Below are 24,625 nucleotides of genomic sequence, written 5' to 3' on the forward strand. Positions count from 1 at the left end.
GTCCCTTAGCTTCCAGGACTTGGGATGATTTTTGACAGTATGGCCCTTCCGAGCCATAAAAGGGCCGCGATTCCAGGGACAAGTCTGATGGTATTGCCTGAGTAATAAGGGTGCATGGACTGAGGAAGCTGGCTCCCAAATCTGGTCCGCTGGACTGTATCCCTTCCAATCTAGGAGTTAATGCATTCGGCCTCGATAGTATCGGGAATCACAGACCCCTGAGACCTCATATTCTGGTCCGTCCTCAGTATCGATGGGTGGTGGTTTATTTTGTGGTTGTCTGAGGAATCGATCCAGGATGTGAGGCTTCTACTGGGAACCATGGAATAACGGATGACTCCTGAACTATGAAACTGGTAGGGCTGGTTTATAGGCCACGCGCCCTACTCTGGCCAGGATGGTAAAAGGCCCAAAGAAGAGAAGCAAAGGTTTTGGGGGTACTAATCTTATTGGTAGGAATCTTAAGTCTAGCCAGACCGCATTGCTTTTTGGACTAGAGGTTCCTTTCTTCTCTTCAAATCAGCATGTCTGGGCATGTCCTGTTTCGATGTCGGAGCATAAGGTTGTTAGTGATGGGAAAATGCCTGTTGTCTTCACTGGGCTGGGCATACACGACCAGCGATAACCGTAGGAACAGTGTAACAGGCTCATTACAATGGTTGTATGGAGAGAGTTGTTGTACGCATATTTTGCCAAGGTAATAGGAGGGACCAATTATCAATTATCTTGTGTAGAGTAGCTAAAACATCTTCTTAGGTATTGTTCTAACGTCTGGTTGAGATGCTCTGTGTGCACGTTAGTCTGTGGGTGGTAACCCGAGGAAAGGGCACAATGGATCCCAATGAGTGCTTTTCAAAAGCGGGAAGTGAACTGGGATCCTCTGTCTGAGACTACGGTATCTGGTAATCCGTGTAGGCAGAACATGTCCTTCAAGAAGTGTTGTGCCATTTGTATGGCAGAAGGGACTTGGGGTAATGCTAGGAAATGGGCCATTTTTGTCATGACATCAATGGTTACCATGATAGCAGTGTTTCTGGCGGAGCTCGGTAATTCTACAATGAAGTCTTTGGATATTTTCTGCCAGGGACGAGTGGGAAGCTCGGGTTGTGCCAAGTAACCAGCTGGCTTTTGGTGGGGTGTCTTAGTCTGTAGGCACACTGTGCAAGCCACGATGTAGTTTTGAACATCTTGGTTTTTTGAAGGCCACCAAAAATGTCTCTGCATGGCAACCAAAGTGACTTGTATGCCTCTATGTCCTGCCATGACAGAATCGCGACACATGCGCACCACTTCTTTGCATAAGGACGGAGATGGAATAATGACTTGTTCTCCATGGAAAAGCAAATTATTTTCATACATTAATTGGAAGGTTTGAATTGTCTTTTGAAGGCTCGGGTATAGATTTGTTGTTTCTTGTGCGAGTGTTTGCATGAAATCCGCCCCATAGTAGAGGAACAGAGAATCAGGTAGCAGGGGTTCGGGCCGAAATTAGTTTATTGTCCCTTTGGGTGCGAGAAAGAGCGTCTGCTATCACATTTTCCTTCCCAGGCAAAAAGGTAAAGAGTAGTCTATAAATTGAGAAGTATGCCCACCGAGCATGCGGCTGTTCTGTGTCTCTACTGACTAAGACCTGAAGGTTGCAGTGATCCGTGCGTGCTGTGACTGGAAACTGAGATGCCAGCAGGAGATGTCTCCATTCCTTACAGGCTCTTTTTATGGAAAGAAGTTCCTTTTCAAGAACCGAGTAGTGTTGCGCCGATGTGGTTAGTAATAATAATTTTATTGTGATGTAGTCCAAAATTTGGACTTTACATATGCCATAATTAAAACATGATAAACACAAATGAGAATAAATAAAACACATAGTACTGTAACCAATAAAACATGACAAAAATCCAAATACAATAAGTGCAATACCTAAAATTCTATCCAAGCCCGAGGTCATCAGACTAGCATCTCATTATTCATTTAAGCAAATACCAATGGATATGCAGAGTGAATGCGCTAAGTCCCCAATATTATGGTATAGCCTGAGGCTTTCTAAAGTATCACAGGTCATTGAGCCAACAATAACTTCCAGTCGGTAAAAATCCTGTGGGCTATTTATCGGGGAAGTGGGCCTTGGCTTGTGTCCATACTCTAAATAAAGCATGTTGTAATGAAATAGTGTTGGAACTAAGGCAAACGTCCTAGAAGGAATCCTCAGTGACAGCCTTGTGTCTGTGTACCCATTTACCAAGCATACACATGTATACCGGCCCTAATTAAACACATTGGGTCAGAACATGCCTAGCTGACTCTATGGTTCCTACTCTGCCACAAATACAACAGTTCCCATGTTCGGGTGCCACCCCCAAATGGGAGCCTGTAACTGCAAGAACCGGAAGTTGATTTATATGCAACCTTAAAATAAACTGCCTTACTTCAGGTTTAGTAGCAAATAAGGTTGGGTCTTCCGATATCTATGCACAACGTGGGACAGTGCTTCATAGCCCTTTAGGTTACATAAATGGACGTAATTCCTGCAACAATCCCATCTATTCAGCTTGTGCTCTAATTATTTTTTCAGATGGATAAATGGGTTGCCTTTCTTTTTAATAAAAGGCAAATCGATCTCTAGGAAAAGGGATTCATTCAGCCGTTTGAAGTTAGACCCTCGTGGGACCTTCTCAGTGTCGTAGTGCCGACCAGCCAATGCAAGTCATTTTCAGGTGGAGGCGGCACACGCTTTAAGATAGAAGACACCACGTGCATGTAAAGCCATGCCCCTCAAAGAAATAAAGCCCAGTTCCAAGCAGAGGTACTGAATAGAACAAGATGGACCCAGTCCCAATACAGGACGCCAATAGTGGCCCTCAAGTATATTTAACCAGTTTTGATCCTGCATTGCCAGGGCTTCTAGGCCATGTAGTATGGCAGGTACAAAGCATTGCTGGTATAGCTTTACAATACCAGCCATGCTATACCTGGCGGATCCTCTGGCAAATCTACAGACTTGGAGCGCGAGTAATTTAGCTCGCCGCTTTTTATGAGCTATTATCAAATTGTAATTAGGCGGAGCGTCAAAGTCCAAACCAAGGAAGGGATAAGATTGTGTGTAATCTATCGCGCCCAGGGTCGTGTCCATCCCAGATAGGCCTGGCCCATTTCTAGTAATGGCAACTATCTTGGTCTTCTCTAAGTTGATGGTTAAGCCCTGCTGAGAAGCATATTCCGATAGCCCATTTAACATATTCTTTATGCCTGATAAAGTGCGATTGAATAATATCAGGTCGTCAGCATAGAGCATGCCTACTATGGGAGAATCTCCTAACTTCGGTGGACAATTGGATTTTAGTGCCATGTGGGGGGAGAGGGTCACTGATGTAAAGGTTATACAGCGGGGTGGGATTCCACATACCCAAGCTTAACTCCCATATTAATAGTAATACGGTCGGACATTTCCCCCTCATTACTTAATCTGACACTAGTGGAGTTATTGCTGTGCAGGGCAATCAGAATATGTAAGATCCAGCTAGGGCAATTCATGGCTCTGAGCTTAGTCCAGAGTGTCTCACGCACCACTTGATCAAAGGCACTGCGGATATCAACGAAGGCAATATATAAAGTGGCCTCCTTACTGCCGATTGTAGTATTGATTAACTGATCAAGCACTCTGATATTATGAGTTGTGCTTGAGCCAGGCCTAAAACCTGTCTGGGCAGGACTTAAAACCTGATTAGCAGTGACCCAGAGCTCCAATTCCCTGAGGACAAGTTTCATGAAGATCTTGCTTGTGGCATCCAGCATAGACAGCAGGCGGTAGTTGGACACGTTGCTCAGGTCTCCCTTTTTGTGTACCGGAATAAGTACCGAGTGCTGCCATGTCGGGAGGACAAAGCAAGAGCTACAGACTCGGGAGAAGAGAGTTAATAAAACCTGAGCCCAATTGTTCGTATCCTTTTTTAGAACCGAGTTTGCCAGGCAATTTGGGCCTGGGGCATTAGATGTCTTAAACTTCAAAATGGGCTGTTTAACAATTCTATGGCTCAGCGGTAAGGGCCAAGCTCCCAATCACACAGGTAAGATAGAGCTACACAAGGGGCCCTTGTAAAATGGATCTCTGATAAAATCACCCATTGGTTCCCAGGAATACAGTTCAGGATTCTCAGTAGCTGTTCTCCCCCTGCCTGGGATAGTAAGCGCCAGATTTTACGGCTGTCCTTACTGCACAGAGTCTCCACAAGCTTCTTTGAAGCATCTTTGAAGTGTCAACAATAGTGACAAAGCCATGATCAGAATTTCCGTTTTATGGTCTTTATCTTGCCAAAATTCTTATGGGCATCCGTGGAATATTAATATCAAAATGGTTAGTTCCCCCAGACTTCCATCTTATACCGGGGACAGACATGTCTTTAAAGAGGATTTGTGTTAGATGGAATATCCAGCTTTCAATTGCCTCTGGATTTTTACCCCTTAATTCACGGTCTGTCCTAAAGCCTAGGGGGAAAGTAAGAGATCATCCTGTCGATGTTATGATGGGTCCAATGTATTCTATTGCCTGAGTGGCTACGTATGACCTCTCTGCATGCATTCAGCGCCCTGCCACCCCCACCGCCCTCATGGTCAGGGCGAGAGAGGCATGATCGCTGAAAGAGTTCAGGTTAATTTGCAATTGCAATACCTGGCCCAGCAGACACTCAGTCGCTGCCATGTAACCCAGGGTGGCACGTTTGGACCTTACTTCCCAGGTTACCTGGCCTGACTGATCTCCTGTAGTGCGCCCATTTAATGGCATGCAATTCCAATTTTTCAGGAAATCTAGCCACAATCTTCCCTTATTATTAGACCTAGCCATTTGCATGATACTGTGGTCAACAACATTACATATACTCTACTCCCCCACACCCCCAAGTCCACGCATCTTGCATTCAAAGCTTCACAAAGAAGCACAGCAAAGCCCTCTGGGCCAGAATCCGAAATAGTGAAGAGAGAGAGTCCAGTTGGTCACATATGGCCTCGGAGAGCAGCGAGCCCAGGGGGGTCATACACATTGACTATCAGGATGTCCCTGTTCTCCCGCCATCCACCTGGGGGGTGGGAACACATCCATAACCAGTGTATTACCCCCTGGTATGTCCTGGTAAATTAGTCTACGATTGAAGGTGGACTTTACACCAGTTAAACCCCCCCCCCCCCGATAGTCGACACCACTCGCCCTTGGTGGCAAAAGTCTGGAAGACTGTATATCCATCAAACTCAATGTCAAATGTAACCCATGTTTCCTGTAGTGCGAAAACCTCTTGTGATAATAGCATCTCCCAGGAGACACCCTCGTTGAGCCAATGGCTAAAGCCCCTCGTGTTCCAACAACTGTTGAATTTCAGTCCAATAATTTCCTTTGTGCAATCATTTGCTTCAGCCACTCCCATTCCTGATCATCATTTAACTTAGTCAATGGTTGGGAAGGCGGCTGAGAGGGTGTGCCTTTAGCACCGGGGCACTTACACTTGGGACAATCTGTTGTGAGACCTCCCTGGGCAAAGGAGAGTCCAAAGCATAGCCCAGATAATCAAGAGAGGACTCTTGCAGCCTTATGAGAGATGCAGTTTCAGGTAGACAACAATGGATTTTCATAAACTTTGACCCAGGGATGCATAGTGGTTCAATAAAATCAAAGTCACCCAAAATAATTTTCCGGAAGGATGGAATTTTAAGGAACAGAGCTAACAGTGTGGAGCAATCTATCTGTCGGCCAGGGATAGAGCCATCTACTGTAGAGATGATCACTATTTTCTGGTCTAAATTACAGGTGGGTGTCTGGGTTATACAAACTTCAGGTATGGGAGCCAGAGGAGCCAGGTGAACTTGCTCCTGGATCTATTGAGGAATTAAAGGGCTAGGCATAGAAGGACTAACAGGTAAGCCCGCTATGGGCCCTGTTTGTCCAACAGGCGGAGACTGCACTTTGTCCTGCACCTTGTCCAATAACCAGCTTGTCAAAGTACCCACTGTCTGTGCCAATCTCCTTTTTCGTCAAGCAGCTCTTTTGCGTTGCTTTTTAGAAGCATTGTTCTTTCCTAGTCAGAGGGTTGAGTTCAAGGGTTGTGGGCTGCATGGGGGTTGTCCTCCAATGAAGGCAAGCCTCGATTAGGCTGGTTAGAGGCCTTCAACTGTTGTCTTTTGGCAAATCTTGCCTGCCGCCTTGAAAGTGGACCATGGCTGGTCTAGCCTCTGAAACCTCAGCAGTAAAAGAGATGATTTCAGGAGCCTGGGCATGTCATTGTGAGTAGGTGTCTCACCAGTGGGTGCTTCCATGGAAGTGTACGTAGACTTCTGTGATACTTCCCCCCGCCCCCACAGATCTATAGTCGGGATTGATGGGGAGGTTCTTTGCGAGACCAACAATTTGTGTAGGACCGCAATGGCAGCCGCCTGCAACATTAGGTCTTCATGTATGGCTCCGCAAAGTTTCAGTAAAAATGTTACTGCAAAATGTAAGACTTCATGGCTATGTGCCGTGTGCGTGGTCTCATGTGTGCTAATGTCTTCTTGCGATGTACCAGGAAAAGGAGCTACCGAGTCATAAAGCAAATTCAGACTGGCTGACAAGCGAATGGCAGTGGGTGGCAACACTGGCGATATGACCCCCACAATAGGATCCGAAAACCGAACAGCCTGCGCGGCGGATAGCTCCTCTACCGCTAACCCCCAGGGTGCAGCGACGACTACAGATGATCAATTTGTCTCACTGTACTTATCCCAGGTCCCGGTCATAGGACATCCCGAATTATCCTTGTTGTTTGTTTCTCCTCTTTCCCATCCCCGAGGAGGGGGGTGGAATGATCCTGTAGTGCATAACACATCTGCAGGAGGGAGTCATTGTCCAAATCAAGGGGATGGTAGCTGTTTTCAACCTCAGGCAATTACGTGTTTAAATCCGTGTTGTCTGGTCTTGTCCTCGCACCGGGGCCTTTGGTGGAAAGAATGCATCCAGCGGGCCTTTATGAGGTACTTGCAAGTCCAAGGCGTGAGCCCCCTTGTGAGCTTTATGCGCGGAGTGAGCTGTCGAGTTCGCACAGACCTCAGTCTGTTTTCCTGAGCGAAGCACATATGGCTTCTTGCCACGCAGTCCAGCTGTCTTGCAGCGACTGGCTGCTTTACCCAGCATTTCAGGGAGGTTGAATTAATGTCGCTCAGCACTTAAGCTTGTGGGAAGTAGTGTTGATAATGCTGCTATTACGAATGATAACTGGCGTCAAGGAAGACAGAGCGCTATTGCGAGTAGATTACTGCCACACTCCCCCTGATTAACCATAGACGCCCGTTCACTTAATCAGAGCAGTAGTAGACGTGCACTCTAGTTAGATAGCAATATTCAAACGCAGTATGTCAATAATCCTAGTTAGCAAAGTGCAGAGAAAGCGGAAGCCAAGTTAACAAGTGCTATGCAACCCTCAAAAGTAACAAAATATAATGTCAGTTTAGTTGCGAGCGGAATACCTGTAAGGAGTAGTTGACTGTCCCCATTGTCTCCAAGGGAAACACGGCAAACACACTGCGCAAACTGCGCGCTCCGCGAGTGAGGGGTTTTTTAAGTCCAACCCCTCTCTTGTCAGGAAACGAGAAAGACACACGGTAAATGGACTGCTCGCCAAGGAAGTTGCCTCCCAGTGTCCAAACACAGCAAACCCACTGCACACACCTGCATCGTTCCAATAGGAGATAGGATGTTCTACTCCTGTGGTATCTTTTTGTTTTAGAACCGCACCTATGGCAGAATGTGAGGAATTGGTCTCTAAAACAAATGGTTGGTTTTGGTCTGGGAGTCTCAAAATGGGAGCAGTGTTGAAGGCTTTAACTCCTGGAATGCGCTTTGGGCCTTCCCATCCCAGAGGAACTTCCTCCCTTTTTTCAATAAAGAGGTAATGGGAAGGATGTGAAAGGAACAATTTGAGATAAACCTTCTATATAAATGTGCGAATCCGAGGAATCTTTGTATTCCTTTGACAAAGCTTGAACGGGGCCAATCTAGGACTGCTTGGACTTATATAACCCAAGTAAGGAATTTGCGTTTTATGGAATGCGCATTTGCTCAATTTGGCATACAAATGGTTCTGTCGGAGCTGATGTAGGACTTCCTGGACATGGTGTATGTATTGTATTGTATTGCATTGTATTTGGTTATTTATACAGCGCTCTTTCCCCATTTGTATGGCTTCAATGTGCTATGTGGTTGGAACGCCCTCGGTGACCGTAGTCAATGTGCTGGAGGTTCTAAGAGTTTTAGATTAGGAGATGCATGTGTGCATTTTGGCCGGTCTAGGACTTAGGTGGCTTACTAGGCTCGACTAAGCAGCCCAAAATAGGTCAGGCACCTGGGTGGGCACTGTTGGTGGTTTGCGATAGAGTGCTATTGTTGTACTTGTATTTGTATTTATTTTAATTTATATAGCGCCTTAATCCAAAGCGCTTTACAAGAGGAACAAGTGAATAGAACAAGCAATAGTTAACAATGAATCTAAACCAGAAAACAGTACAACGAACAATTTACATTTATGATGAGGCTAAGTACTAATAGAGGGACAGAAGGTAGGAGGAGAGGGTGGAGGTGGGTTAGTTGGTGAGAGAGGAAACAATTGTTGCTAGGGGGGAGAGTGGAAGAGATAGGATTTTAGAGAAGTGTGAAATAAGGGATTGGAGGTGAAGGAGCGGACGGGAAGAGGAAGGCGGTTCCAATGGAAACGAGCAAGAAGTTGGAAGGAGCGGAAACGGGAGGGGGGATATGGGGGAGGTGGAGCGGAGAGAAGGAAGAGATCTGCAGAAAGGAGAGAATGAGGAGTATAGAAAGGGAGAAGTGAGGAGAGATAAAGAGGGTAAGACCATAGAGGGCTTTGAAGACTAGGCAGAGGAAGTAAAATTTGAGCTGGGAGTGGAATGAGAGCCAGCCTAGTGAGTTAAGAGAGGAGATGGAGCTGTGAGGTGAGAGGAGGCAGAGGGAGCGAATGGCAGAGTGGTAGACAGATTTGAGGGGGGAGAGATGAGAGGTCGGGAGTCCAAAGAGAAGAGTAGAGCAGTAGAAAAGTCTGGAGAAGAGGAGGGAGGAGATGAGGAGTTTAGTAGCTTGGAAGGTTAGTAAAGGACGTATTTTATGGATGTTGTAGAGGTGGACACGGCAAGATCTGGCAGTGAGGGAAATGTGATGGGAAAGAGAGAGGTGGGTGTCAATGTGCAGACCCAGGTTCGGAGCATGAGGAGAGAAGGGGAGTTGGGAAGGAGGAAAAAGAATGCAAGGAGGAGGGGAGGGAGGAGGGAGAGTGTTGGCATGGAAGAAAGGGAGTTCAGTTCAGTTTTATCTGCATTGAGTGTAAGGAAGTGAGAAGACATCCAAGATTTAATAGCAGAGGCAGGAAGAGAGTTTATGGGGGATGTCAGGAGAGAAGAAGGAGAAAGAGAGGAAGAGCTGGGTATCATCAGCATAGAAATTGTGTGAGACATCAAAGGAGCAGATTAAAGAAGAAAGGGGGGGGTATACAGCGAAAAGAGAAAGGGGCCAAGGACAGAACCTTGGGGAACGCCATGGTTGAGTGGAGAGATTGGGGAGGTGGAGCCACCCCAAGAAACTGAGAAGGTGCGGTTAGAGAGATAGGAGGAGAACCAGTTAAGAACTGAGTCTTTAAGGCCGGATGGCGAGAGAGTGGAAAGGAGTAGAGGATGGTCGACAGTGTCAAAGGCAGCAGAGAGGTCCAGTAGGACCAGAATAGAGGAGTGCTTAGAGTAGCGAGCAGAGAGGAGAGAATTGAGAACAGGAGGTAAGAGCAGTTTCAGTAGAGTGGAGAGGGCGGAAACCAGATTGGGCAGGGGGGAGGAGAGAATGGTTAGAGATGAAGGTAGAGAGTTGAGAGTATACAATGCGTTCTAGGAGTTTAGAAAGAAAAGGTAGAAGAGAGATGGGACGATAGTTAGATGCAAGATGGGGATTAGCAGTAGGTTTTTTGAGAATGGGGATGATAGTCGCATGTTTCAAAGGAGTGGGGAAGATGGAGGTGTAAAGAGAGGTGTTGAAAAGGGACATGATATAGGGAATGAAGAGGGGGTAGATTTTGGGGATGAGGGAGGTAGGTATGGGGTCAGAGGGAGAGGCAGTGGGGTGGGTTTTAGAAAGGAGGAGGGTAACTTCAGATTGAGTGATAGGGGTGAATGGTGAATGAGGACATGGAAGGGGGAGGAGGAGAATAAGAAGGGGAGGAGAGTATAGTGTGTCGGAGATTAAGGACTTTGTTGGAAAAGAAGGTGGCAAGATCAGAAGCAGAGAGGGGGGAGGCAATGGAGTGATCAGGGGTAGGCGGAGAGAGAAGTCGAGTTAAGGTTTGCAAGATACGGCGAGGGTGAGAGGACTGAGAGAGGAGAAGGTCGGAGAAGTAGGTGCGTTTAGCAGAATTAAGACAAGAGTCATAGAGGAGTGATAGTAGAAGTAAGCAGTTTGGTTGGGGGTGGTAGGGTGTTTGATCCATGAACTGTCATGAACCATCGGACACGTCCTTTCTGGACTTCCTGGTCCCTGACCCATAGGGGCTTCTACTCAGCAGTACTCCCAACATGGCCACCGAACGCGGTTTACCAGTTTCTGCGTCATACGCACTACGTTCTATAAAGCGGACACGCCCCCGCGGCTCTGCGCGTCTCAACGCTACCACTTGCCGTGGCTAGACGTGTGCTGCCGTAGTTCGCTTTTGCTACATCCTTTGATTCCTGGTTCCCGGTCTCCCTAAATTCCTCCTCCTTCATTCCTCCCCCTTTTTGTCCTCTATTGCATCCCGGATCTCCGTGCACTCGTTCCCCGAGTGCACTCTTCGCTGTTTCCTGGACTTTTCCCGGACATCAGAACGTTCCCAGGAGACGGGACGCTGAACGCACGCTGGAACCCGAGGACCTACGCACAGGGTTATACAAGACCCGAACACTGCGAAAGAAGACTCCTTCTAAGAACTCCAACATAGACAGGTGAGAAGGGGGGGAAACCTGTGACATGAACGTTCAAGGCGCGTAAGAAGGCGGCGCATGGAGGAAAGATGAGCTGATAGCCAGGGCTGAGCAGGTCGGCGAGAAGGGCGGAATGAGGAAAGAGGGTAAAGCTGATCAAGAGTAGAGGAGAGGGAGGAAGTTAAGGTGGATGAGGCTTCTGTGGCTGAAAGAGAAGAGAAGTGGGAGAGAGAGGGGAGGGAATAGGAGCAGGAAGAAAGGAACAGAGAAGGGTTGAAGTTGCGTAGATCACGCCTGAGAAAGGGGGTGGGTGGAAGAAGGGGAAGGAGGGCAGGGTGGGGGGGTGAGGGAGAAAGAGAGCAAGGAGTGGTCAGAAAGATACTTAGGTAGAGAAGAGATTGGAGATGCAGAGAAGGAGGTAAAGATGAGGTCAATGGTAGAGCCTGATTGGTGAGTGGGAGGGGAGGGGAGAGGAGAGAGAAGATGGGAGTCAAGGATGGGTAGGCGAGGAGAGGAGGAAGGGTTAGTAGAGAGATGGATATTGAAATCGCCAAGAACGATTAGTGGGGTGGGGCTGGGTGCAATGAGGTTAAGAAGATGGTCAAAGTCTTCATAGAATGAGCCAAGCTGGCCAGGAGGGCGATAAATGATTAGGAAAGATATAGCATGGGGAGAATTAAAGATTTTAAACATGAATTCAAAGGAGGGTAGAGAGGGAAGAGATGTAGGAGATAAAGTGGGGGCCTAAGCCACCTCCGCGGCAAGAGGGGGGAGGGACGTGCGCAAAAGAAGAAGAGGACGAGGTAAGGGAAGCAGGAACAGAGGTGTTGTGGGGAGGGATCCAAGTTTCGGTGATACAAAGAAATTGGAGATGGAGGCGTATGAATAGGTCAAGGACAGCAGTGGTTTTGTTACAGATTGACCGAGTGTTCCAGAGGGCAACATCAAAGGTATCAGAAGAATTGGAGATATGTGGGTAGATAAGATTGTGGTGCCGGGATGATCAGGAGTGAGGTGGGGTGGGGAGGAAAAAAGTGGAGATGACCATGATAATGAGATACAGAATTTTAATGGGGGAGAGGGTAGGAGGAAGAGGGAAGGGGAGAGGGGTGGAGCAGAAAGGAGGAGGATCGCATAACACGGATCAGTATTTAGAACAGGGGTAAGTAGAAAGGAAAGTAGGATCCGGTTGGCTGAATTGAAGGGATCCAGAAAGGGATGCAGCAGACGTTTGTGGAAGGCTTCGCAGAGGGTTGAAGCAGTGAAGGTGGAGGGTGCAATAGTCAGTGGTAGGAGGAATCGGCTTCTGGAGTTGGAGAGACCACGGCTGCAAGAAACAGATCACAGCGAGGGCCAAGGCTGCAGAATTAGAGGGAGTGATAGTCTGTGGTGGAGGAACTGCTGATTTAGGCTGAGGGAGCAGTCCACATGAGCAGTGGAGGCCACAGCAGTAGAGTCACTGAGGCTACGGTCCCGGGTGGTCGCAGGAACAGTGTGAGCAGATGACAGAGTGGCCCATAGGAGCAGCAGGAGCCGCTATCACAGAGGCTCTGAAGCCGAGGGGGCCGCAGCCAAAATAAGTTGCATACACAGTGATAGGGGGTGAAGAAGAATCAGCCCCAGGAATAGTGCAGGCCGCGGCAGGAGAGGCACTGAGGCTGCGGGGGCTGTGGTCATAGGGTGGTCGCGGGCACTGGGGAAGGATGATAGAGCGGTCACTAGGAGCTGCAGGGGCAGCGACCGCAGAGGCACTAACTCCGAGAGGGCAGTAGCTGAAAGAGGACACAGTGGTCAAAAGAAGCAGCCTCAGGAACAGTACAGGCTACGGCAGCAGAGGCATAGAGGTTGTGAGGGCTGTGGTCTCGGAAGTCAGCAGGTAATGGGACAGAGGATGACAGAGCAGTCTCAGGAGCAGCGGGGGCCGTGGTCACAGATACAAAAGCTGTGGGGGCTGCAGCCGAAAGAGGACGCTGGTGACAAGCAACACCCAGGAGCAGCAAGGGCCGTGGCCACAGATACAAAAGCTGTGGGGGCTGCTGCATGCAGGTATCACAGTCCGTGGTGGTGGGCAATGCACTGGAGAAAGAAGGAGGAGCCCAACGGAGGAGCGGGGGCCACGGTAGCAGAGGCGGCTTGTAAGGTACCACAGTCCAGGGTGGTGAGCAGTGCGCTGGTTACAGCGGGGGCCGCGGTGGAAGAGGCGGCAGGCAAGGTACCACAGTCTGTGGTGGTAAGCAGTGCACTGGTGACAAGAGGATCCCAGCGGAGCAGCGGTGGCCGCGGTAGCAGAGGCGGCATGCAAGGTACCACAGTCCGGGGTGGTGAGCAGTACACTGGTTACAGCGGGGGCCGCGGTAGCAGAGGTGGCAGGCAATGTACCACAGTCCGTGGTGGTAAGTAGGGCACTGGTGACAGAAAGGAGCCCAATGGAGCAGCAGTGGCCACGGTAGCAGAGGCAGCATGCAAGGTACCACAGTCTGAAGTGGTGAGCAGTGCACTGGTTACAGTGGGGCCGCGGTAGCAGAGGCAGCAGGCAAGGTACCACAGTCCGTGGTGGTATGCAGTGCGCTGTTTACAGCGGGGGTCGTGGTAGCAGAGGCGGCAGGCAAGGTACCACAGTCTGTGGCGTAAGCAGTGCACTGGTGACAGAAGGAGGAGCCCAACGGAGGAGCGGTGGCCACGGTAGCAGAGACGGCATGCAAGGTACCACAGTCCGGGGTGGTATGCAGTGCGCTGGTTACAGCAGGGGTCGTGGTAGCAGAGGCGGCAGGCAAGGTACCACAGTCTGTGGCGTAAGCAGTGCACTGGTGACAGAAGGAGGAGCCCAATGGAGCAGCGGTGGCCGCGGTAGCAGAGACGGCATGCAAGGTATCACAGTTCAGGGTGGTGGGCAGTGCACTGGAGGCAGAAGGAGGAGTCCAATGGAGCAGTGAGGGCCGTGGCAGCAGAGGCAGCAGACAAGGCACAGCAGTCCGATGTGAAAGGACCGAGTTCCCCAGCAGTCCGATGTGAAAGGACCGAGTTCCCCAGCAGTCCGATGTGAAAGGACAGAGCTCCGGAGTCAGACGGATGAGACCAGGGAGCAGTGGGGGCCGTGTCTATGGAGGCTACAGATGTAGGAGGCAGTGGCAGATGAAGTAAGCCACCGGAGCCACTGGAGACAGATGGGAGTCCAAGGAGCAGCTGGTGCCGACGCTATGGAGGCTGCAGACGCAGGAGGCAGCGACGGATGAAGTTGCTGAGGTGAAAAGCACCACAGGTCCAGGCGGATGGAGGGGACCTCTGGAGCGGCGGGGGTGGTGGGAAGCAAGTCAGAGCCTCACAGGGGGACAAAGAAGGCGGTGGCAGACAGATGGTTTGGGTGCCAAGCGCTGAGGTAGCCGGAGCATTTCAGAAGCCGAGGCAGCCATTACGAGGATTCAGGCGAGGTCGCCATGTTTGTTGCTTTCGAGGCAGGAGGTGTGCGAAGGCCCTAAGCAGGTAAAGAACAGTTCAGCAAACGAAAAATGGCAATCAAACGAAGCACAGGGTGCTTAGAAGCAAGAAGATGCCGTGTGGGAGCAGCAAATTGTAGAAGTAATGCTCTCAAAGGGTGAGATTCAGCCTGATTGTAGAAGACGTCGGATCAGGCATCCGATGCTTGGCGCCCCCCCTGGTGAAAGAATCGATGTGTGGCCAGCTGTACCGAATTTCTTTTCATTGATAGTCGCTGTATGCTAGTGGCAGAGGCGTTGAGGTATGTCAGATGTTTTAGTGTGGACGGCTATATGCACTGCTAGCCCGGATGAGCATAGCAATAGCTGCATTCTACGGTGCACAGATGCTTGGCGGTGCCTGTGGCCTGTGTCCACAGACATGGTGTGAGGTATACATACCGTAGGCTTCGATGTTGTTCGGCTGCAGCGATCTTTGTCCATGGCAGACGGCATGGTCTCATTATTCATGGTCTCTCTGGTGCGAGAGTCTGAGCGGTGAGGGCGAGTGATATGGGTATGTGATCATTCAGGGTTCTGGAAAACACTAAAATGTCATCTAAGTAGGCGATTACTGTACGTAACATTAAATCAGAAAAGACATGATTCATAAAATGTTGGAAGACCGCTTGTGCATTAGATAAGCCAAAGGGCATTACCCGGTACTCGAAGTGGCCAAAGGGAGTACGGAAGGCAGTCTTCCATTCACGACCCTTCCGTACTCTGATAAGGTGGTAAGCCCCTCTAAGATTAAGTTTGGTAAAATAAACGGAGCCCTTAACTGCTTCCACAATATCTGCTATTAACGGCATGGGATACTTGTCCGGAATGGTTATCTGATTTAAGCCCCTATGGACAATGCACAGTCTTAATTCCTGTGTGTTCTTTTTGGATATAGAAAATAGTGATGCTCTGGCCAGTGATTTGGATTCGGTGATGAGTCTGCGGCGTAAATTCATCTTTAGATATTCACGGAGGGCTTCCTTTTCTGGAGATGAAAGGGTGTACATCCTCCCAAAGGGGAAGGATTTGTCTGTCTGTATGTCGATACAACCATTTTAACTCCGGTGAGGAGGCAACTGGTTGTACCCCTTGTCCTCAAACACATCTTGGAATGATTGATAAGGTTCAGGTAGGATTAGATCAACCGATAAAATCGGTGCTGTCTGAGTATCAGAGTCAGGCAAGGAATGCAAGCCCACTGATCCTTGGGTGAGACAGTGCATTACAATACTCTGTTCCTAAAAAAAAATGGTACCCGCCGTCCAGTTGATATATGGATTATGGGTCCTCAACCAGGGTAATCCCAGAATGATGGCGTAGTGGGCGGCTCGGATGAAATTGCAGCCTTTCCTTATGGGAAGCAATAGTCATCCGTAAATCCTGAGTCTGTTCCTTAATGGGTCCAGATGTTAAAGGTGCCCCATTCACGCCTTCAACCAGGACTGACACAATTTATGGTTCTCGGGAATAAGATGGGTATGAGCCCATTGATTGTCTATGAAATTTCCAGCTGCTCCACAATCTATCAATGCGGGTACGTTTCCAGCAGTAGGTCAGGGAGATGTAATGTCACCTTAATCACCACCATGGAGGTATAAGGAGTATGGCTCGTACCCACTTGGGAACTTTTCTTTCCTTCCCATTTCAATGTTCCCTCGATGACCGGGAGGTCTTGTTTCCCTGACGTCTTGGTGGAGCCAGAGGGCATTTGCATACCAAATGTACCTTGGAACCACAGTACATACACAGCCCTAATGTCAGACGACGGTTGCACTCTCCGGTGGCGAGAGAACCCCGAGCTGCCCCTATCTGCATGCATTCATCCCCCATGGTTGGTCTCAGGCTGAGTTTGGGATTTTCTGCAAGGAGTCACGGATTCAGGTTCTTTCTTCTTTCAGCTAGTCTCTATTTCTTCTTTCAGCTAGTCTCTCCTGTAGTCGATAATCGACTTGCATCACTAATGTAATCATGTCAACCAAATTGGTGGGGCGTGCAACTCTTGCGATCTCATCCTTGACATCTTCATGGAGACCTTGATGAAAAATGCTCAATAAAGCATCATCACACCAGACTGTACCTGGAGCTAACAGTTTAAACTGGGTGATGTAGGATAGTAGATCCAGGTATCCTTGTTGAAAGTCAAGCAATCGCTTTTGAGCAGAAACAAGTATCTCCTGCCTGCCAAACATTGCACAGAGGCTATTGAGAAAACTTGCATAGGACCCCCGGCCAAGTTCGATATCATAAAGCCGACTTTGACTATCGGTAGGAAAATATGCTTCCTTAAACATGAATTGTACAGTACATGCATCCCAAAACTCGTGGAGTTTCTTTGGATGGCTGTCGTATTCACCTCCTAGCAAGGGTCCAGGAGGTGCCTGAGGAAGGGCTATCATCTGTTGTAAGGCGACGTTTTCGGCCTTTATGGTTTGCATTTCTGCTGTCAGTGTTTGTGCAGCATTTGCCAGGTGCTGTAGTTTTCATGGTATTGGGCGTTGCTATCTGTCACAGTTTGTTCACGGTACAATAGTACAATAGTAAATGCAGTGACCTGCAGATGTCTTCGGGTTTGGGACGAGGTAGGAGTATCCCCGATTCTGTCTGACCGCTGAGTGGAGACAGAGGGTTGTGCAGAATTGGGGAAACCCACTTAGAATAGGAAAAAAAAACCTGTAGTGTGTCTCAACTTCAGTTCATGGGACGATGTGGCCCGGGTTCCAAACAGGTTTTAAATACAGATGTGTCACAAATAGCAACAGTTTCGGAAGAATGGTAATTCAAATTAGGAGAATGTAGTCCGGAAGGTACCCTAATGGACGAAGTAGAGTAGGAAGTAGAATTCCTGAGCGGTTGAAAGGTAAGTGTCAATTAAGGAGCAGAGCACCAGGCATCTGATGTAAAGATAACAGGGCTGCGAGCAGGCGAGGAGCGCTAGCACAGAAGTCTGATTATGAGGAGAGGAGTTGAGCAGGATGCGGGACAGAAGGTGATGTAAGAGGCAATGAAATGGAGAGCAGTAAGTGCGCGAGGAGCGCGAATTCCGACAACGGATTGCGTAGTCTAGAAAGAACGCTGCCGGCAGGCAGTGTCAAGAGGGGATAGAGTTGCGCGGTGGCAAAAGAAAGACGCAAGAAGTCCGATCAGGCTGCCAGTCGCAAACGTGTAGGTTAACAGGAGAGAAGCGTTCTGGGACAGGTAAAAGAGAGGAGCACGGGAAAAAGAACAGTTCAGGAAGAGACGAAAGGGGAAGGTGTGAGGTGCGCGAAAGAAGGAAACTAGGGGCACCCGCCAAGAGTCAGGAGGAAAGTAGGGAAAGACAAGGCGTTACTGGGTTCGGGATGTAGGTTGGTCTCTAGAAACAGGAGGAAGCCAGGCACTTGCACGGCAGACTGGAATGAAGAACACTAATGGTAGCAATGCAGCGTACAGCTGCTTGTGTCTTGTTTAAGTAGGAACGTTTGTTTGACGCTCTGAACTGCAGTTTTCCTTTCTGCCTAAGTGCCATTGTGGTGACCATCTTTGATGTGTTCTTTAAACATAGATGTACAGGTTTTAGCTTGCACTTGTCCCATAGCTTCCAGGACATGGGATGATTCCCGACAAGTACAGTTTTAGAACTACAGCCGAGGCAATGACGTTTCTTTTATGTATTAATGTATATATGTGAATTTGTGAAAGCAGCTTGCTTAAAGATGGGCAGACATTTTTAATGACATATGGAAATGTGTACAGCTTGATTCCAGTTTCATATTGTCTTGATATGTTATTCCTACATTGTTTTTAATTCAATTTTGTGTAATATTTGATTATTGTATTGGTTTATATGGTTAATGGCGTTGCCGAATAAAATATATTTCTCTCTCATGGGATAACTCCTATAATATCACATGATGGTTCTCCATTAAATTCAATTTGAATCATTGGGAAACATATTTGTGCAATTCTCTCTCCCAAGCACATACAATTTAAAATATCTGGTCAAAAATTATGAAATAGTTAAACTTTCATTTTCTTTGTTTCCTGCACTCTACTCTGATCTAATTTCATCTTTGTTAAACATAGGCCACTATAGAACACACATCAAAATGCAACATGACAGTTGAATATACAGTACCAACCCATGTCCATTTTATTTTATGCTTGAAAAAAATAATTTGCACTTTTAAAATCACTTGTGCTTCCAGTCGACCAAATGCTCTCTAGTTTCAAGCAATGTCTGACATCTCTAACGATGTTAAAGGATCATACTCCTGTATGCCTGTCGAAGAACTGTATTGGCACAAGCTACGATGAAGAGTAATGAAATATACAGATGATCATTTGAGTATCACACTAATCTTTTGATACACTATCATCCATATGGCAACATTGTATTTTCAAAGACAAATATAAAAAGACACATACCTCTTTGGAAGTATATCCTGGTACAAGCCTTGAAACACTGTCCCAGTTGATTGGCTGTGGGACTCCCACCAGAGAATACAGAATCATATCCAAGACCATTTGGTTGTTATCATATGGAAAATTATTGTTCTCTGAATGTCCACGGCTCATCTTTTGGCACTAGAATCATTACATAGAATTCATTATCAGTGATAAATATTGACAATGGGGTGCATTTCAATATCAGTGGATAGATTCAGCTGTAAGGAACTCATGGTGGCAACAGTAAAGACAGGCATAAATTATCACAGTTCAAGGGTGTTTATTAAACTGTATGGGTATGTTGGAAAAACGCCTGATCTATACCTAAATCTAAGATGGGAGCAAGCTTCGACCATCAAACAATAATAAGGCAGTCCGAGTGGTGTCTTTGTCAAAAAGAAAAGGGCCGATTCGAAAAAATACCTATCCTTACGCTAAATACAAAAAGAAGTATGGGTTAATGTTCATAAGAAAGAAGAACAAGTTACTTACCCCTGGTAACGTTCTTTCAATTGGATGTTCCTCCAACGTATTCCTCATCTTATGATAATATATCTCTCCAGATTTGCTGCTTAGGAATTTTATTTATTTTTGACAGAGGGCGCTGTATGCAGTGTTGTCGAGTTGATGTCCCTTGAGGGCCTCCTCCAACCGTCAACGCCATCATCAGCATAAATAGCGCATGCAGCACCCGTTGGCTTCAGTTCTGTTTTTCTTTTCCCCTCCGAAGAGGAATTACCAGGCGTACCCAAGACCTTAGGCTCTCAGAAAGCATAGAGTGTAATAACACATGAATTGTAAGGCGGAGAGGGCGCTAGAGCGCAACCAAGATGGCGGCTCAGATGTGAGCTCCGGTGGCGCACCTATATTAATCCTGTCCACAGCTCATCCAGGGGCCATCCAACTAACCCGAAGCAGCACCGGCTTACCTGGGCGTCCCACGGGCGTCCCACACCCGCCCCCCATCCCCCGTTTGTGTCGTGGGACACCGACGCTGCTCAAGCAGAGCGTGGTCCGCACAGGAGGAAGCCCACCAAACCATACCTCGGCCACCGCCTCGGAGCCAAGGCGGCGCTGGTGGAAAGCATCTGAGCGCTGACCCGGCCAGCATCAAAAAAACAGCAGAGCTCGACTTCAGGGACCCGCAGAGCGCCTATAAAAGTGTGCAGCAGCGGTCCCCTAGCTACTCCGGGAGCCGCACACAGCAGAAGTCTCCAAGAGGGAGCCTCCGCAGCAGGCCGACCAGTGAGACCAAAATCGCCCCCCTCAACGGCCCGCGAAAGGGATCGAGAGCCTGCACTGCAGCGGGCACAGCCGGCAGCCCCCCATCGGCAATCCATAACAGCTGCAGACCGAGTAGCCGGCCCCTGTGCACGCCGGCGACGAGCTGGGCCAGCAATACACGAGAGGACCCGCAGGAGGAACCCCGTCACAGGCGAAGCAGAACAGAGGCTCCAAAGCAATAAAGGTGAGCCTCCCAACCACCCAGATGCCCCTTTAGCCCCTTGACCACTTGGGCAACGCTTATTAGACACCAGGCCCATTGAGGGGCGCTGAGCCAAAGACGCAGCGAGCACCACCAAGGGGCCTCCACCTCCATGCACAGAGCCCCTGTGGGGCCAGGCCGTAACAACACGAGCCCGATGGCGACGGAGGACATAAGGCCCCCCTCAGATTAACAGCACACTTGCAGGCTTGGGGTCACAACATTTGATCTGCCCGGGCTGGGACCCGGGCGCATGAGGAAGCGGGTGGCTCTCCATTAGGGCCCCACAATATTTACAAAACCCCTCCTACGGTAAGGCATCGAACATCCCACTGGGCCAATAGGTCCAGCACGAACGCCAGCAACCCTCCAACCACCAGACAGCACAGACTGGGCGGGTGCCCCATTGATTCGACCACCAAGAGGGGCACATCCGTAGCCGGCAGGTTTTACCTTTCTACCTTGCGCGGCGCAATAATCCCCACAGAGCTCACAACCCTCAATCGCCTTCACACACCCTCCGGTGGATAAACAGATAAGGGAGTGGACAATCGAACTGTGGGACACACTCGGCCAGAGAGCAGCAAAGCCTTTATGATGGGGAAATCCAATAAATCACAGAAGAAGCTGACATTTGAGTCCGCACCATAGTCAAAACCACCAAACCAATCAATCAAACGACTAGAGAGTCCCGAGATGGCCACGTCACACGACGACGATCCCGCCCAGGCCATAGACATTAGAGGGCTCCTCCTCGAATTAAAAGATGGCATAGGCAACATCGATAGCAAACTTGACACCCTGTCCACTAAAGTCGACCTGCTACAACATCGCTTGGACAAACATGGCGACAGACTCGACACCGCTGAGCAGCGAATCTATGACCTCGAGGATAAGACGTTCTCCATGTCAACCAGGATGGCGACACTAGAAACCCAAATGAAAGCTGGCATTGCCAAAAATGAGGATCTCGAGGGACGCTCCCGTCGTAGAAATATTAAGATCCTAGAGGTGATAGAACAGCAAACCACGCGGAAAATGGAAGACTTTGTGTAAAACATGTGCAGAGAGCTGTTTGGTAGCCCCGCGCTATCCAGCATGTTCGTAGTGGAAAGAGCCCCACAGGGTACCCACCAGTCGACCCATCCCTGGTGCAGCCCCACGCCCGATCATAGCCAAACTACTTAACTTCAAAGACCGCGACACGATCCTATGACTTGCAACGGAGAAGGGAAAGCTACAACATGATGGAGATGATGTCCAGTTCTTCCCTGATTTCTCCCCGTCTGTCCAGGCGCTATGCAAGACGTTTACCCGAGTAAAACGCAGACTACAGGACAACCAAATACTCTACTCCATGCTATTCCCCGCCAAATTGCGAATTCAATATGACGGTAAATCCCAATTCTTTAACACTTCCGAAGAGGCGAACACATTCCTCGACAAGCTGGGGTGTAGACAATCCATCAGCAACCCGAGACCTCCCAGGAGAGATCGAGTGGACAGAGACCCACCGTGACACCTAATCACGCCCACCAACAGGCCACTATGTGCTAGAAAAAAAGAGCCCCTGGCTCCGAAAAAAGCGATGAACTTTTGGGTGCACTGGCCCTTGGAAGCTCCCTAGCGCCCCAAGCGCAGCTCCGTTTATGTTTTGGTTAACTGGGTGGGGATATTTAACAGGCAAGTTGGGGGTTGCCCGTGATGGGGAGGGAAGTTGTTCATTATTGTTATGGAGGAGTGCTCACCAGGGGTCCGCGCCCCGTCACCTACGCCCACGACCTCCCAATGGATGTACCAATAACAGTTTTTGCCAAGGAAAGCAAGAACCTACACATCATTCAAATACAATGTGGCCTAATGCAACCGATCACATCCCTGCCCAAGAGCTAGACGAACTGTCCACCCACCACCGACATTCAAGCTAGTTACTTGGAACATTAGAGGGCGCAATAACTCGACCAAAACGAGAAAGATGTCACAGTATCTCCAGAGGCACAAGGTGGACATAGCTCTGATTCAGGAGACCCATCTCCTCCCCGGAATGGAGAATCGCTGGGCCCGAGACTGGGGCTGTCATAGATACTTCGCCTCGTATTCTTCATTTTCCAGAGGGGTGGCAATCCTAATAAATAGATCCTTGAAATTCAAACTAGTATCAACCGGCAACGACATGGAGGGAAGAACACTCCTGGTACGGGGGACCCTGGAAAACAGAGGTCATCATCGTAAGCTCCTACGGGCCAAACATCGATGGGCCCACCAACTTCGATTGGGTAATGACACACCTGGGAGATGCGGGGTCCACAACAATTATCTAGGGGGGGGGCAACATGAATACCACACTCGACCAACGGATGGATAGGTCTCATTCTTCGTCTACAACTACTTCCAAAGCAGCCCTTCAAATCCTTGAAATCTGCAAAGTATACGATCTGGTCGACATATGGAGACGCCAACACGGAGCGTCTCGGGACTACACGTTCCACTCCTGGGTTCACAAGTCCAGCTCCCACCTTGACTACATATTAGTCTCCATACACAGCCAAGTCCAATGGAACCATTTTCAAATTCTGCCAAGATCAATATCAGACCACTCGGCTGTCATAATCGAATGCACCCCACCAGATCCATCAGAGGGGAGACGACACTGGAGATTCAAACCGGGCTCATTACAGGACCAGGTGTTCGCAGACGAACTGCGCACAGAGATTGTATCTTTCCTCGAACTCAACCAGGGTTCTGTGTCATCTGCCGGAACCTTATGGGAATCCTTAAAGTGTTATGTCAGGGGGATCTGCTTAACCAAAGAACAGGGAATTTTGAAACTTATCAGACGTGAACTTTCCTCAAGTGAAACCCGCCTAAAGGAGCTAGAACATCTGCTCATCACTTAGTCCGATCCACACGCTCTAGCCTCACTGAAACAGGAACTGGAGAAATTCAGGGCAGCAGCCGACAGTGAACTGAAATTCCTTTCGCAAGGTCACCGCATTCGCTAGTACGGAGAGGTGCAAAAGCCGGGCACCCTACCCGCGAGGCTGATAGCTGCGGACCAGAAACCCACGCTGATAGAGCAGATAAGACACCCACAAGGTACATTAGTACACATCGACAAAGAAATAGCAGAAACCTTCCTCGCCTTCTACCAAACTCTGTACAGGTCCAAATTCACCACCAGCCAAGAGGAACTGGTGAGCTATGTGGACGAGATAGAAATATACTGGGTAAATTCTACGCTGAGAGAACCACTAAATCAACCCATCACGCTAGAAGAAATCCTCCACGCAATTAAAGAACTCCCGAACGCCAAAGCCCCTGGCCTGATGGTTTAATCGGTGAATTCTATATAACATTTGCCCCCATCCTTGCACCTCTACTGATGCAAGTCTTCGAGGAGGCTCTTGAGACTGGCTCCTTCCCTCCGACCCTCCGCGAAGCTAATGTGATCCTTTTACATAAAGCCAACAAACCCCCAGAAGAATGCAGCTCATACAGACCAATCTCATTGATCAACCTCAACAATAAGATACTGGCCAAAATCCTCGCCACCAGGCTCATTCCCCTGATGCCCGCGCTGGTACTCGCAGACCAGACTGGGTTTGTCCCGGGCTGCGATACAACATTTGGCATCAGACGCATGTTCGGAGTCATGAAAGCACTGTACCCTACACATCAGGTGGTAGCAGCCCTCTTGGACACCGAAAAGGTCTTCGATTCCATCGAGTGGCCTTTCCTCTTTAAAGTCCTCCAGCGTATAGGCCTCGGCAAACTCTTTCTCAAATTGACAGCCCTTCTAGATAACCAACCCCGTTCACACAATTCTGGGTAAAACCAGATCGTCGGAGATTGACCTCCAGCGAGGGACCAGACAGGGGTGCCCCCCATCTGCTCTACTATTTGCACTAGTGATGGAACCCCTCGCCTCAAACCTCCGAGCCAAACACATACATAGGGGCCTGTCCTTTGGCCCGCACAAATTAATAATATCCAAACGGCCAAAGAATGTTCTCAAGTGAGAGAGGAGAAGAAAACGTGGAACTCAGTCTGCTGCAGAGTCTTTTGGACAGTGTTGGGCAGAGACCCTACAGCGTTTTCTCCAGTTTCCAGTCAGGGTGGATATACCCTTAGTCCTCTTTCTACCTCTACTCTGAGAGGATTCAAATTACCCAGCAAGCCGCGGAGCGGCCGCGGAGTCTGCTGCAGAGTCTTTTGGACAGTGTTGGGCAGAGACCCTACAGCGTTTTCTCCAGTTTCCAGTCAGGGTGGATATACC

At 48.9% G+C, this 24,625-nt stretch overlaps 1 protein-coding gene across 4 annotated transcripts in view; it reads right to left on the reverse strand.

Annotated features, from left to right (window-relative positions):
• SANBR (SANT and BTB domain regulator of CSR) overlaps positions 1-24,625 on the reverse strand; it is a 1,021,507-nt gene that overhangs the window by 910,758 nt on the left and 86,124 nt on the right. For 3 of the 4 annotated variants that reach the window (XM_069608017.1, XM_069608018.1, XM_069608019.1), the window contains exon 2: positions 18,843-19,001. In XM_069608017.1, the coding sequence (XP_069464118.1) occupies positions 18,843-18,992 (150 nt within the window). In that variant the 5' untranslated portion in view covers positions 18,993-19,001. Of the gene's footprint in view, positions 1-18,842; positions 19,002-24,625 lie in introns of those variants that run through there. The other variant, XM_069608020.1, reaches the window with a different exon arrangement.

Source organism: Ambystoma mexicanum, chromosome 4q, assembly GCF_040938575.1.
Source record: "Ambystoma mexicanum isolate Mex_15411 chromosome 4q, UKY_AmexF1_1, whole genome shotgun sequence".
NCBI classification, from domain to species: domain Eukaryota; kingdom Metazoa; phylum Chordata; class Amphibia; order Caudata; family Ambystomatidae; genus Ambystoma; species Ambystoma mexicanum.